This window comes from Mus caroli, unplaced genomic scaffold (genome assembly GCF_978045245.1).
Source record: "Mus caroli unplaced genomic scaffold, Mus_caroli_1 scaffold_1, whole genome shotgun sequence".
NCBI classification, from domain to species: Eukaryota; Metazoa; Chordata; class Mammalia; order Rodentia; family Muridae; genus Mus; species Mus caroli.
In genome coordinates, this window is record NW_028227256.1 from 103,127,559 (window position 1) to 103,142,429 (window position 14,871).

Sequence of the window (14,871 nt, forward strand, 5' to 3'; positions counted from 1 at the left end):
GGTAGTTGTGCTGCCTCTGGGTCTAAGACTCGTTCTCAATAGAAGCTGGCCGCCTTCTTCCTTCAGGGGCCCTTTACTAGCAGCTCAGAGTCATTCCAGTATTGGGCAACGCGCTGGTTGCCACACTGTTGAAATCTGCGTGTTTGGACAGGCTTGCTTACAGGTTTTCATAGTTTTGGTCGCATGTTGGAAGAGCAGGAACCTAGTACCCTATGCTTAGCATTTCCAGACCTAGAAACTTGCTCCAGGGAGGGTATAGTTAGTCTGAATGTAACTGATGAAGAAATCTTAGTTAATGCAGCAACTGTACAGATCGAGTAAAGTGTAATAGATTTTTTTTTTTCTTTGAAGTTCTCTTGATTGAGTTCGTGGCTAATCTGTCCAGGCAGGGAGCTCCATTTCAGCTGACACAGGAACTTAGACTTCTGTCTTGTGGCTTATCCATGCCTGAGAGCCCTCAGAATCTGCTGGCCTGAGTCTTTCTGTCTGGGCAGTGGGTGGAAAGTATGTGGAGCACAGTGTAGTGTGGGCTGTTTCATAGGCAGTTCTGGAAATGGCATGTATGTCCCAGCCCACAGTTTGTTGGTCAGGACCAGTATACGACTTCAGCTGCATTCCAGGAGAGATGTAACTATCATGTATATTCAGGAATTAAAATTCAAGTTGTTAAAAACTTCACCAGTCTCTGGCTAAACAGCACAGTGTAATTTTTGTACATTCATATAAAAATAGATCTATTTTGCATTGTGTACTGCTTGACATTTTAAAGTGACAATTACTTTTCCTGTGTGTATTCTAAATATTTCCCACAGTTTTAGTGCCATTTTGATTAATGGCATTTCATGACTTGTATAACAATAACATCTTTAATATTTCTAGAAGAGAAGCAGAAGCTTAAAATAATGTTGCTGTTAATTCTAGACAAATATTTTGTTCAGTTGTATAAACTGAAGATTATTAGAGAGTAGAAAGATTTGCTCTGAGACACCCCTTTTCCTGTATTTTTTTTTACCTTTTCCCAAAATTTCAGCTGAAATTTTGTTTGAATTATTTGCTACATAGTTGGGAATTGGGTTTCTTTGGGCCAAACAGATTTGTTGTGCTCATTTCTCTAATAGGTAACTTATAGAACACAGTGTATTCCCCATATTAGGTTAGGTGTTGAGCTTGCACCTGGTGAAAAGTTTACCAATATTTTGCGTGCACTTGGCTCTACAATTCAAGGGATGAGATTGGACTTGGACTCCAAAACACAATGGGAAAGGAGATATAAAGCTATAAAAAGATCCCCTGGTAAATACTGATTGATTTTTGAATATGCCTCACAAGGTACTGAGTCAGTACCCTCGATCTGGAAGACTGTTCCATGTGGCACTGTGATAGAAGGCTCTGCCACCCATGGTGGTCAACTGCAAGTGGAGTGTGGCACTTGAATCTGCTGCTGCTGCTGGGTGCTGAGGGCCTGTTTCTCTTGATGAATGTACTCACCAGGGCACACAGCTCTTTCCTCCCTTTGTTTTCTTTCGTTCCTTTCCCCGTTTTGTTTTCTTGTGGTAAAAAGATATTTTTTTAAGGTAAATTAGAGTGTGTTTTAGTAGAAATACAAAAATTTTTACCATAAAAACATGTGGACTTCAACTTCTCTTTTTAGGGTATTTTGTTTCAATAAATAGTTCTTGACTTGTCTTACTCAAATGCAAATACTGGTGTCAGCAAAATCAAACTACTTCCATTATGTAGTGTGCCTGGGTTCATTTTTATAATATGGCTTGGGGCTGGCTTTCCCTTTTCCTCTTTTAAAGTCCTTATTTTTCTTCCTTTTTTTTTTTTTTTTTTTTGTTGTTGTTAGAATGTCTGGAATGATGGTCATTTCTATTGGTAACATAACTAGAAATGGAAGCTTTTGTTGTTGTTTGGTTCACTTTGATTTATAGCTGTTTACAGCCAGTGCTAGAAAATGCAGTAGCATTGATGAGGATTCTGTAGTAAAAATCTCTAGCACTTCATAGAACAGAAGCTCCGTTATCTACTAGCAATGGGTCCTATATGGCATAGTTGGCAAGTGTTTGTAAAGAATGACAGCGTGGGGAGGGTATATGGCACCAGCTGGAGGAGATGAAGCAGAGTATAAAGGATAGAACAGTGTATCGATTACAACTGCAGATATGTAGAGGATGGAAATGTAGGAATTGGTAACTCACAACTTTATAATACTATAAAAGAGATTATTCGTTTTTACTTTCAAACTTTTAATGATGAAGTATGTATGCATGTATGTATGTTTGTATGTATGTATGAGACAGGGTCTAGTGTTGTTCAGATTGACCTTGAACTTCTGTGTAGCTGAGGATGTCTTTGAACAACTGATTTAATACCCCTACCTTCCAAATGCTAGGATCACAGGCATCTGTCACTCTGCCTGGTTTATTTTTAATATTATATCTAAATGATCACTTTGTAGCTATTTTATGTGTAGCTCTGAAGAAGTTTAAATTCTTTTCATTTCCTATGGAATATCATAGGAGTGTGAAATGTTTTACATGTATATTTTTAGAGCGTATTAATTAGTTGAGGGAGATTCATATGTTTAGAATGGGTGAGGCTTAGACAGTTGATGAAGATAAGGTTATTACACTTTAATTTGTGTGTGCTCATATGTGTATGTGGGTATAAGCATATGGAGAGAGCAGAAGACAGTTGTGGGAATCAGTCTTTCTTCTATCATGTGAATCCAGGAGTCCAACTTGGATGGTCAGCCTTGCCTTTCCTTTCTAAACCATTTAGCTGGATCAAGATTAGTATTTTAAGTCAGTTTTTGCACTTTTGATTCTACACTATTTGTGTCTAATCAACATTGTCAATCACAATATAATTATTGTGGTTATATTTTTTAAACTGTATGTTAGAGAGTAGAATGGCGGCATAGGTTCTCCAACAGTCATTCATGTTTGGTATTAGAAATTTTATCTTAGCATTTATTTAAAATTGTGTATATACCTGGATGGAGCATAGCACACCTAATAAAAATGTCTCACAGTGGAAATTTGACTTGGATGGAGCTGTGAAAGTCTTGTCTAGCCTTGTCTTCCTGATTTTCACCCACATATTGTTCATTACCTTTCAGAGACTCAGCTCCATCAGAAGGAAGAAGCTGAACATAATGTCTATTTTAGCAACCATATAGGTTTTTTATTTCCCTCCAGATTTAAGAATTAGTCATTCCTTAGATCTCTAAAGCCTCACAAGAGGTAGTAAGTACTTTTAGTTTTCTAAAGTCCAAATTTGATTTAAGCCTACCCTCCGGCCTGATTGCTGCTCAGCTTTCTCAGCTCCGTAAAGCTGAGCTGTTTCTCCTCATTTATGGCATTTTAAACTTAAATTCCTGTACCTTGTGACATTCTTTAATGCAGAAGTACCAAAGTCAGGAAAGTAGGTGATGGAGTCTGCCATAGTGCTGTTTTGGTCAGAAAATAGGAATTATAAGTAGCTCGAGTTGTTGACTGCAGCAGATAGATGTGTGGCCTGTGGACCTGGACAGGTCTGTCACAACAAAGACAACAGCAGCAGGAGTTAGTGCAGGTATTACTGAAAGTGGGGGGGGGGTGGCAAGCAAGAAAGACAACTTAAGGAGATGCTGAAAGTCTGTAGGGATATTGTATGAAGTTCTGCATAGCGAACAGTATTAGGCTGCCATTTAGGAGAAACAACAGGTGGAAGACTTTGGGCTGAGAGTGAAGACTAATTTGAATATTTCCAAATGTGTTTTCTTTGTCAGAAGTTAAGAGCAGGAAGTCATCTCAACCAGCCACTGTGCTGGTTGGCTTTTGTCACCATGACACAAGCCAGAGTGAACTGGCTTCAAAACAGGCACATCACTTAAGGAGTTACTTTGATTAGGCTGGGCTGTAGGCTTCTCTCTGGGTTATTTTCTTCATCAGTGATTGATGTGGGCCACCCTAGCCCACTGTGGATAGTGCTATCCCTAGGCAGCGTAGGGTTATGTAAGAAAGATGTTGAAGAAGCTGTGAAGGAGCCTTTCTCCAGGTCTCTGGGAAAGTTTCTGCCCCCAAAGTTTTGCTTGGCTTCTTTCAGTGATAAACTATGATGTCACAGTACAAGCCAATAAATTCTTTCCTCCCCAAGTTGAGTTTGGTCACTGTTTTATTATAGACACAAAGAAGCAAACTAGGATTTCTTCTCATCTATTGCTCCTGGAACCAGAGGGAGAGAGAAACATAGTTATAGTCACTGAATGCAAAGTTGTAACAGAACCATCACCGAAATAAACCTGTAAAACACACAGCCCAAGAACAGACCTGAGCATCCACTACTAAAGCCGGCTAATCCACTGTTTTCCTTGATGTCTAGAGGACAGAGTTAAAGGTGCCTGAGAACTTAAGCTAGTTCATCTTACCTCCAGCCTGGTTCATTTGCTTCTGTGGTTCAAGTTAATGTAATCAAATGCTACAGAGCCTCTGTTAAAGGAGCCATTGCACCCACTGCTGAAGTTGGTGTGTCACAAACTATACTCTCACTGATTTCTAAAACTCAGTTGAGTCTAAAACTCTCGGAGGTGAAACCCTACAATCTGTTTTTCAGGCTTCCAGGTGATTTCCTGTGTATGTTAAAAAGTTTGAGGCCTTCCACTCAAACTGGTTTCCATTCAGTATTTATACTGAGCCATACAGTTACAACAATAATCTTATAATTTAAAAGTTTATAACTAGTTTTGCTATAGCTTATTTGAGAGTTTGCTCTGGTAGCTTTCTCTCCCCACATTTAAATTACTTTAGCTCTGTTTACTGAATCATTAAGACCACTGGGGAGAATATACATTTTCTGGTACTACTTAATGCATATTGTAAAGCAAATTGTAACCTCTGTTAATATTTTCAAGGCTTAAGAGTCTCCAGGAGCTTGAGAGCTATATATAATCCCAGTCAAATCAAATAGCTATCAGGAAGAAGCAAGAATTACTGGGCAGCTGACTTGATGCGTTTTGATCTGATGCATGAAGTAACCCTCCTCCAATCCAGTTAGTGGCTGGTTGTCATTTTCATTAGCTAAGAGCAAGCAGACTTCAGGCTGTTTCCTGGCTCCTGCCAGGGCTTGTCATTGTGACCTTAGCTTCTTGGTCTGAGACAAAATTACAGTTGTGGTTTCGGACTCGGGTCTCTGGACTCTCACAGGGTCATTTTAGTCGATTTGCTGGCTCCTGAAGTGGCCCTAGACAGGTGATTAAATTCATCCTTTCTATCACTGGAACTAGTCAAAAGGATTTAGGGATTTGAGTCCAATAAGAACACACTTTATAGTTTATTAGTGCTTAAGCTCAAAAGATAGTGCTGTTGAAGTGAGCATTGAGTGCTGGCACTCATCCGGGGCCATGTTGAATTTCTCCATGACCTGCAGAGTCCTCAGATACACCTAGGTTTTGTTCATGAAGGCTCATAGCATTTGGCAGTTGTTTTGGCAACTTAATGTCCTATTACTCTTTCTTTACTCTTTCTAGGTTTAATAATTTTTACAAAGTTTTATATATTTTTATCCTTTTAGAGAAAATACAAGCCACTATGCTTTTGCTATATTCAGGAAACAGAACTAAGTGAAACCAACATAGTAAGGGACACTAGTCAGTGTCCTCAACCTCAGTGGCTCAGAATTGTAAACCTTTGTTTCCATGGTTTCTCTGAGTGGGAGCTTGGGTGTGAGCTTGCTGAATGTCTGGCTGCGGGTCTGCTGTGAACTTTGCAGACATATATCCCAGGGACTGCAGCACTTTGGGCTTGACCACAGTGTCAACATATGTTCTGTTAAGACTTACATGGCAGCTGGTTAGAGGCCTGAGTTCTGCACTGGCTGCTTTGGAGAAGTACCTGTACCCCGTTTCTTTGGCCCTTCATCAGTTTGTGTGCTTTCCTCCATGACCAAGCAGCGGCTTCGCCAAAGAGCGTTGTCTCTATAAAGTCCTAGAAAGTAGCTGTTATCCAGCCCTGTGCCTTTTATGACCCACTTATGGAGGTTGCACGCGGCTACTGTTCCTTCTACCATTCTTTTTATTAAGAAGCTAGCCACACAGAAGGGGAATGGAAGGTAGATCCAGCTTTTGGGGGAAGAATGCAAAAGAATTTGTAAACATGGATGTGTGTGTGTGTGTGTGTGTATGGTACTTGTGTGTAGGTGTCCATGGAGATCTGCAGAAGATGGTGTCAGATCCTCTGGATCTGAAGCTGCGGGCTTTTTTTTTTTTTGAGAGACAGGGTTTCTCTGTGTAGCCCTGGCTGTCCTGGAACTCACTCTGTAGACCAAGCTGGCCTCGAAGTCAGAAATCCACCTGCCTCTCCTCCCAATTGCTGGGATTCAAAGTGTGTGCCACCACTTCCCAGTGCTGCAGGCAATTTTAAGCTGCCTGGCATGACTCTGGTAGTGGATCCTCAAGTCCTCTGCAAAAGCAGTTCACACTGCTGAGCCATCTCTTCAGTGCCCCCGCCTCAGTAGGCAAAGAAACTTGCTGTCAAGTCTGATGACCTCAGTTTGAGCCTTCCCACATGGTAGAAGGAGAGAACTGACTTCTTCAGGTCTCACAAGCACACACAGAATAAACAAGTACATAATTTAAAAAGCAACAGCAACAGAGGCTCTAGGGAGCACTCAGCATGGATAATTCACTGGCAACAAAATCATAGTTCCGTTTTTTCAGGAAGCAGGCTGTATAATTTGAGCTTGGGTGCTAGAGCGAGAAGAGGAGCTCAGGGAGGTACAGTTCTTGAAAGCTGTAGAAGGTCCTCACTGAGACGTAGTGAGTACCAATCAGAGCATGCATGTGAGGAAGGTATACAGAGCTGGGAAAACACTGAAACAGACTGGCAGAGGTCAAGCCTGATACGGATGTGGCTCAGGAGTAGGTCAGGTTCCTATTAGCCAGAGTGGAAAGAGGACTTCTCAGAGTACTGGTTGCCAGTATTGTTGGCTCCAGATGGCCATCTTACACATACATTCACAAGAAATACATTGCTTCCAAGTAACTGTCCAAGAACAGTTCTGTATTATTTGTGGAAACACAAATTAGCATTCACAAATTAGCAAACACAAATTAGAATTCATAGCAAATGGTATTCAAACAAAAATTATCAGTAATGTGAAAAAAAGACCCATATGGAGAACAGTCTCTGAGCGAAACTGACATAGCAGCAGCGTAAGGGACAGGATTAACTGCAAGGATATAGACTCAGCTACTGTACTTATTCTTTGTATGAACGTACTTTTGTGTGTGCGTGTACCCAAATTGAGCTTCTGGAGATCGCACATATACTAGAACTGATTTAAAACAAAACAGATTTAAACAGTGCAGAACAAAAGATTAGTAAACAGAAGATACAGTAATTGGCACAGCCAGTAAGGAAAGCAAACAGACAGAACCTCATGGGTTTATGATTTCAAGTATTTAATTTCGCATGTGCAGTTGGAAACCTCCAAGAGAACTAGTGAGCACATAGAAAGTATTTGAAGTACTAATAGTTGGCAACATTCTCAAATTTGACCATCATTTCTAAGTCTTGTGTATAAGACATGTAAAGGAATATATCAAAGTCAGGTTTCAGGGAGCCGGGGAAATACTGAGCCGGTGAAGTGCTGGCCTTGAAAGTACAAGGACCCATGTTGACTCTCGGCCTGGACATGCCTGCTGTGGTGTCATGAACCAGTAATCTCAGTCCAGGACGGTGGAGGCACGAGAAACCTTGCCGCTAAGGCTGTGGACAGAGAGTCTCACACTCGTGATTGTCTTCTGGCCTGCATGTGTACACTCTCCTGCTACCATACATTAAAGAGAAAAAAACAATTGCTTAAAACTAGCAATAAAATCTTGAAAAAGCCAGCAAGGCAGCAGTTACATGCACACTTATAGTAGCACACTTCTTACCAGAATTAGAAGGTGCTGGAAGGGCATCTTCAGAATTATGAAGAAATAGACTGTTAACCTAGAGTACAGTGCGATATCACTAAAAACAAAGGAAAAGAGGGCTTGCTAAACACAAAAGCAGACAGATGTTATTATTAGCAGATCACAGGAAAAGGCTAAGATGCTGAGGCAGAATGAAAATAATCTCACATGGATTGGATCTATATAAAGGAATGAAGAGTACCGGGAATGATAGATATAAAAGATATTAGAATTCTCTCAAAGTAATTTAATGTTTATAGTAAAACTTAAAAATGAAAAAAAAAACTTAAAAATGTTTGGAATGTAATTTGAGAAAATTTGATAGACTCTTGCCCTTAATGTTAACATCACTTATTTTCTTGAGGTCAATCACATGAATTCAATTGCACTTACATGCCAGATGTGATATTTATGTATACCTACCTTTTGAATTTTATTATATATATATATATGTGTGTGTGTGTGTGTATGTGTATATGTGTGTGTGTGTGTGTGCGCGCACACACACACACACACATGCATGCGTACATGCTGTGTGTGTGCAGGTGTCCAAAGAGGCCCTGAGATGGTGTTGAGTCCCCTGGAACTGGAATTACAGGCAGTTGTTAGCCATTTGCTGGGAACTGTACTGGGGCCTCTGCAAGAGCAGTAAGTGCTTTTAAACTCTGCGCTATCTCTCCAGCTTTCTATACATGTTTGTTTGTTTGTTTTTGTTTTTCTTAATGTTACTCCTTCTGGAGTCCATAGCTTTCTTTCATGTTATTTTTAAAGTGACTTTATGTGGTATAGAAACATGAAGCAGTTGGTTTGTAGTGAGCACAAAGTTGAAATTCATGAGTATAAAGAATACATTTCCTAAAAGGATTTTTTTAAAAATAAAGTCCATCCTTGCATTTAAAAAAAAAATACATTTGTTGGAGGAAAATCTTACTTTGCAAAATTAGTTGCAGATGTATTAAATTTTTTAGATTTATTGCCATAAAACAGAAATTTTGGTGGCAATGCTGAAAGCAGCATTTGGTATGTGATTTGGTACCAGAATTCCAAAATTGTAGGTCTTTTAGAGTTGTCAGAAAACCACATGATTCTGATACAGGTCTCTAACCACATCCCGAGAAACGGTGCTTTAAGCTGTGGATTCAGGAAAGAGTTTCTTAATACCCCTAGAATTTTGCATAGGTCTAGTTTATAGTGGATTTTTTCTCTTGTTCTTTCTTCCTTCCTTTCTTTCTTTTTCTTTTTTTCCTTTTCTTTTCTTTTCTTTTCTTTTCTTTTCTTTTCTTTTCTTTTTTCTTTCTTTCTTTCTTTCTTTCTTTTTTTTTTGGGGGGGGCGGGGGTGATGGCTGCTAGGAGTTTATTTTCTGCTTGGTGCAAGGCATAGTTATAAGATCAGGAGAGCTCAGTGCTGTGAACCAAGAGATGACTTTGTCCAGCTCCTGCTGGTATCTGTTGCTGCAGCCCTCCTAATTTACTGGATGAATGGATGAAGCTTGGGCCTAGTAGCACTTAAGCTTGTGGTGGCTAATGGTTCTGCCAGCTTAGGACGGGTTCCTAGTGTTGGCCTGCCCAAGATGGATGATTGATTTTTCTTCAAGGTTTCAGGGATGAATCATCATCGGAAGGGAGTGACTGGGGAAGGAGAAGCCTTCTGCTTAGGAGACTCAGCTCTGTATCACTGAATCTGTGAATGAAGGGTGATTTCCTGAAAAAGAAGCTGGCCCATTAGTGGCCGGAGTTGGCCTTGGAGAGACCCAGGATATAGGGCATGGTGTCCTGTGTGTGTGTGTGTGTGTGTTTGGGGGGGGGTGGTACTAGGCACTTCTGTAACTAGCAGTTGCAGGATGAGGAGCCCAGGCGTCACTGCCACTGGAAGTGATGGCTGACATGCTTCAGGGCTTGAATTCTGCAGAGACCTCTGTGGTGACTTCTCCTTGTGGGCCATGGTGCATCATGGGTAGCAATGCCTGGGGCATTAGACTGTGGGGCCTATTTGCAGGGATAACCCATGGAAGACTGATACTCAGGATGCCCATGATGTCATTGAGCATACTTGCTCTCTCTCCTGTGCAAGGCTATGGTGGACATGTTATTACTAAAGCCAGGAATTGTACTATAAGAAAGAAGTGAAAGAAAAATTGTCTTTTGATATGGGAGAAGGGGTGTTCAATAAGTCATTAAGAAGTAGATCCTTGAAAATCATGGTATAATTTCCTATAAGGGGTCATAACCCCTTTCATGGGTCAGTGTCTTTGGGGGGGGTAGTATAGATAACCATTAAAGAACATTGCATATGTATATGTGTGCATGCATACATACATGCATGCATGTGCAGCAGAACAGAGGACAGCTTGTGGGAACTTTCTATGTATAGTGTGCATACCAGGGATTGGATTCAGAATTTCAAGCTTAGAGGCACGTGCTGAACCTGCTGCTAAACCAACCATCTTGCTGACTCTAGAGCACCAGTTCTGCTATGTGCCAAGTGAGCAGGTAGAAGCGAAAGTATGCTCATGTGTTTTTAAATGTCTGTTGTCCTATGTCTATTTCAGCCTGAAATGTGTGTTTTCAGAGCATATCCTGAGACATGAGAATGTCTTGAGCTTACAAGGGGTTAGAGTAACATTTCTGCAGCCCAAACTCTACTCATTGGCTTAGCTTTAAACTGGCAGACAACAACTTCTTGGATGTTACTGATATTTATTAGAGCACTGGCAATCGGAATAACTTTAAATTACAGTGGTTGTGGCTACATAGTGAGAGCTAAAATAATTCCAGTGTTGGAGAATAAGGAAGTTTGGCACAAAGGAGGGTGTGCCCATGTGATTGCCCAGGTGTGTATTACCTCAGTCACCTCCGTATTCCCCAGTGTGCAGCTGGTACACAGCCAGTTCTGCAGGTGTGTCTGGTCTGGAACACCCAGGAAGAAACAACTAGAGTGAAATGCACTCAGAACAACAAGGGGGTGGGGGTGGGCATGGGGGTGGGTGGGGTGAGAGTGGGTGGGTAGGGTGGGGTAGGCAGGTGGCAATTTGATTCAGAGTGGGCTCTTTAGTGTTTTGTAAGACAAACCTCTCTTGTCCTTGGAGTCCATGACTATGTGGAACTCTTGGGAATTTTCCTGACTAGAGAATAAAAACCTTTGTTGATATGCCCATTCTATTAAAGCTTCTTCTGGCTGTCTGGTGATTTCCTTGGGCTTTCTCTAGGAGGTATTTGGATTTAGAGAATTGAAAGGGCTCTCCTTTATATACCCTGGGTTTTGTTTTTTCCTCTTTTAGTCTCTGTTATACTTATTTGCAAATCTGAATAAATGTGATAGGTTCTACATGTCCTTGAAGCTTCTCTGATGTGGTTAAATAATATATCTACTTCTTTGTATTCACACATGTGTGTGGAGGGGTAAGTTTGTTTAGATCAGATCCTTTGTTGAAGAATATTACTTTATTTTACAGTCAAGGAAATTGGGTTTTAGGATTCAGGTATTACTTTAGTCCATTTTCATTTTTCCTTAGAATCTTATCTGTTCCCTGTCTCCTCTCTGGGAGAGAATCTGCCACATACAGGATGTCTTAAACTGGATTCATGTAGTAGCTGGCATTGGTTGTCAGCTTGACATACTTGGGGAGAGAGAACCAAATTGAAGAATGCCTCTAACAGATTGGTCTGGAGCATGTCAGTGGGACAGTTTCTTGGCTACTGATTGATAGAGGGGGGCCCTGCCCACTGTGGACAGTACTGTGCCTGGGCTGGTGGTCCTAGGCTGTATAAGAAAGACAGCAGGTAGAGAGCAAGCCAGTAAGCAGTGCTCCATGGATTCTGCTTCAGCTCTGTCCTTCAGAATCCTGCCTGGAGTTCCTATCCTGGCTTATTTTAGTGATGGACTGTGGCCTGTGAGCTGAAATAAACTCTTCTTGCTTTGGGCGTTGTGTTTATCACCTCAAAAGACAGCACAGTAGGACAGCAGGCATCTTCCTTTCTCGGCATAAATGAGCATGTGCAGACTGGGACCATGAGAGTGGAGTGGCAGGTTCTGTGTGTTATGAACAGTGTCCTGACTTCCTGTGTGCTGTGGGCAGATTGGCACTGCTGGGTGGCAGCACAGACCCCTTCCTGCGGGAAGCTTGAGGATAGTTTTTGACTGGGCACTGGCTCAAATGACTATATTGTCACACTTCAGCCTTGCCCAGCCAGCATACAACTGGAAGGGTGAAGTAGTCATTTTATAAAAACAGTTTGGTATGCTGGAGAGGAAGTAAATGAGAACATGCCATTTTATTAGAAAATAACATCTCTGCCCAACTGTGTTTATTGGGTGAGTTCAACTCTGAATCCTCCTGAAGTCTGTTTTAAGTGCTGTTGGCTCTTCTTGCTCCATGCTCAATGGGTGTCAGGCATCTGTCAACTCTTGGGATCTTTGTTGGTGTTTCTTTAAATTTTAAAGTCTCATTTTTTATTGTGTGTATGTTGCCATGGAGTGTGCCTGTGTGAAGGCCAGAGGGCAGCTCTTCTGGGACTTAGTTTTCTCCTTCCACCATGGTTCTCGGGGTCAAACTCAGTTCTTCAGGGTTGCACCATCAGCCTGTCATTGCACCATTACTGGCCTCTCAACTGTTTGCTCATTTTTAATAATACAGTATCTCTTGAACTTTTTACCCTCCTGGTCCTTGGTGGCTAGAGTTCTAAATACCTCATTTGTCACTTGGGTCCTGATGCTGGACATCTGTCTCATTTTTTTTTTCCTGATGTATTCAGCATCTGACTTTGGTTGATATTTCTATAGCTCCATCAGCGTGGTGTCAAGTCAGAGCAGAGTTTTTGCTGTTGACAGGACTTGCCTGAAGGCAGTGTCGTTGTGGTGTTCATGTCCTCTTTCAGAGCAGTAGCTCCTGAAGCCTCTCCCTGCATCTCTAACTTGGAGTGCTGTTCTCTGCCTCCACTGGTCTGCACCGATCACAGATGCTGCAGTGCTCGGCCTGCATCTTGTGCTAGGCTCCTACCAGGACAGCCACTTTACCTTTCCTTTTCAGTGCACAGTGGGTACGCGTAGGGAATAGCAGCACTTAGGACTACTAAGACTGACTAGTAATTAAGTGTGAGTTGCCGAATGTTTATTTTCTATCTTAGCCCATAATATTTTCTTCTTGGTTTACTAATGACTAGATCTTGAATCCATCTGTTTTAATATATATAATAAATAATAAAGAAATAGGTAATAAGAAAGGGCCTAAAACAGTCTTTTGCTTGTGTTAAAAAAAAGGTTGCACTTCACTTGATATTAAAATACGCATCAGGAATAATTATGGTTGTTTTTATTGCCATAATTCCACAGTGACTTTGACTGTATGTTCTTTTAGTCATAAGTTAGTTTTAACCCCCTAAATTAATACTTCCTAATTAATTTATCTGATATACAGCTGGGGGTGGGGACTCATTTTTAAAGACTAACATATAACATATTTGCTTGTGGTTGTTTTAGGAAAGCCTCATAGCACTGGGAGCTCTGAGCGGATTCAGCTCTCCGGAATGTACAATGTCCGAAAAGGCAAAATGCAGTTGCCAGTGAACCGATGGACAAGACGCCAGGTCATTCTGTGCGGGACATGCTTGATAGTGTCGTCCGTGAAAGACAGCGTGAGTGGGAAGATGCATGTCCTGCCCCTCATTGGTGGAAAAGTAAGTAAAGCCAGAATACTGACACTTCTTCCAGCTTAGTAAGGACCTTCCATCCATTTCTGTGATAAGAGGGACATGGATTTGACCTGTCTGAACTCTCACTTTTGCTGTGTTCCACTGGTGGGTATTGTGGTTTATTGGAGCTGTAGAAACAATGCCATTGAATTACAAGAGAAAGCCGATCAACAGAGTGTCATTGTTCTGTTTTAGAGTGAAGATGATAATGTCCTTATAAGCAGGTATCCTTTGTGCTGTCAAGCCCAGAGCCCAGAGTCCAGGATGCTGTTCCTAAGTCTGCGTGTAGAAATAAGCAAGTGTGATGATGGAGCCTAGGATCTGCTGGTGCTGAACTTGGTCTGGCCAGACTCCCATTGCCTTCTGCTTACTCCTGCTTAGTGACTTAGTGGGATTAGCATCCTGAGTTTACTGTGAACTGGAAATGGCACTCAGACAGGTATTTCCAGCATTATCAGTTGCTTTTCTTTGGGCATGTTAACTATTTTATGCTCATTATAAAATAGAACCATTTCTTGAGGGAAGTATTAAATTCTCTGTTGGCATAGCATCACTATGATCACATGTAAATGTCTGCTATTTTTAAAGTGATGTTATTTGTTGAAGGGGAAAGATTTGGATAAGAAATGGTTTGTTGGAATTGGGGACATCTGAAACGAGAGTTCTCTTTACATTTTTTTCTTCCTGGATGGGAAAGGAGGTAGAAAATTGCAATTAGAGAAAAAATTAGAAGCCAATTTTCATTAAAAAAAAATCCAATCTTAAAAAAATTGACAGATGTCAGCTGTGTTCTAGGATTCACAATTGAAGGTCAGGCTGTATGTGCATAGTGGGTTTGATGCTCAGCAGCTCTATAGTCTGGCCTGTCCTTGTGAGTGCCCTGGGCTATTTGCCCTCCCTCTACTTATACACTAGTCCCAGGAAGACCGAAGGGCAAGTTTCCATATATTCACTCGCCCATTTTGAAAGCACTGCTTGTTAACCTTCTCTGAGCATTAAGACTGGTGAGTGGAACTGTGTATTTAGTCAAGGATAGCCTTGAACTCCTGATATCCTGCCTGGGATCACAGATGTAGGCCATCGTACCTAGTGTCAGTTTCATGTGGTATTGGAGATTGAGCCCAGGCTTGACACATGCTGGCAAGTCTTCTACCGAGTGAACACATCTGCAGTGCATTGCATGCAACCTGTTATTGAACATTTTGTCTTTTCATGGATTACTGGAAATTTTGTCATTCATG

The 14,871-nt window shown here is 41.2% G+C and overlaps 1 protein-coding gene across 1 annotated transcript in view; it reads left to right on the forward strand.

Moving 5' to 3' along the window:
- Positions 1–14,871, forward strand: part of Phlpp1 (PH domain and leucine rich repeat protein phosphatase 1) — a 216,375-nt gene that overhangs the window by 94,546 nt on the left and 106,958 nt on the right. Inside the window, exon 2 of the mRNA XM_021161069.3 lies at positions 13,419–13,615. Within this exon, the coding sequence (XP_021016728.1) occupies positions 13,419–13,615 (197 nt within the window). The remainder of the gene's footprint in view (positions 1–13,418; positions 13,616–14,871) is intronic.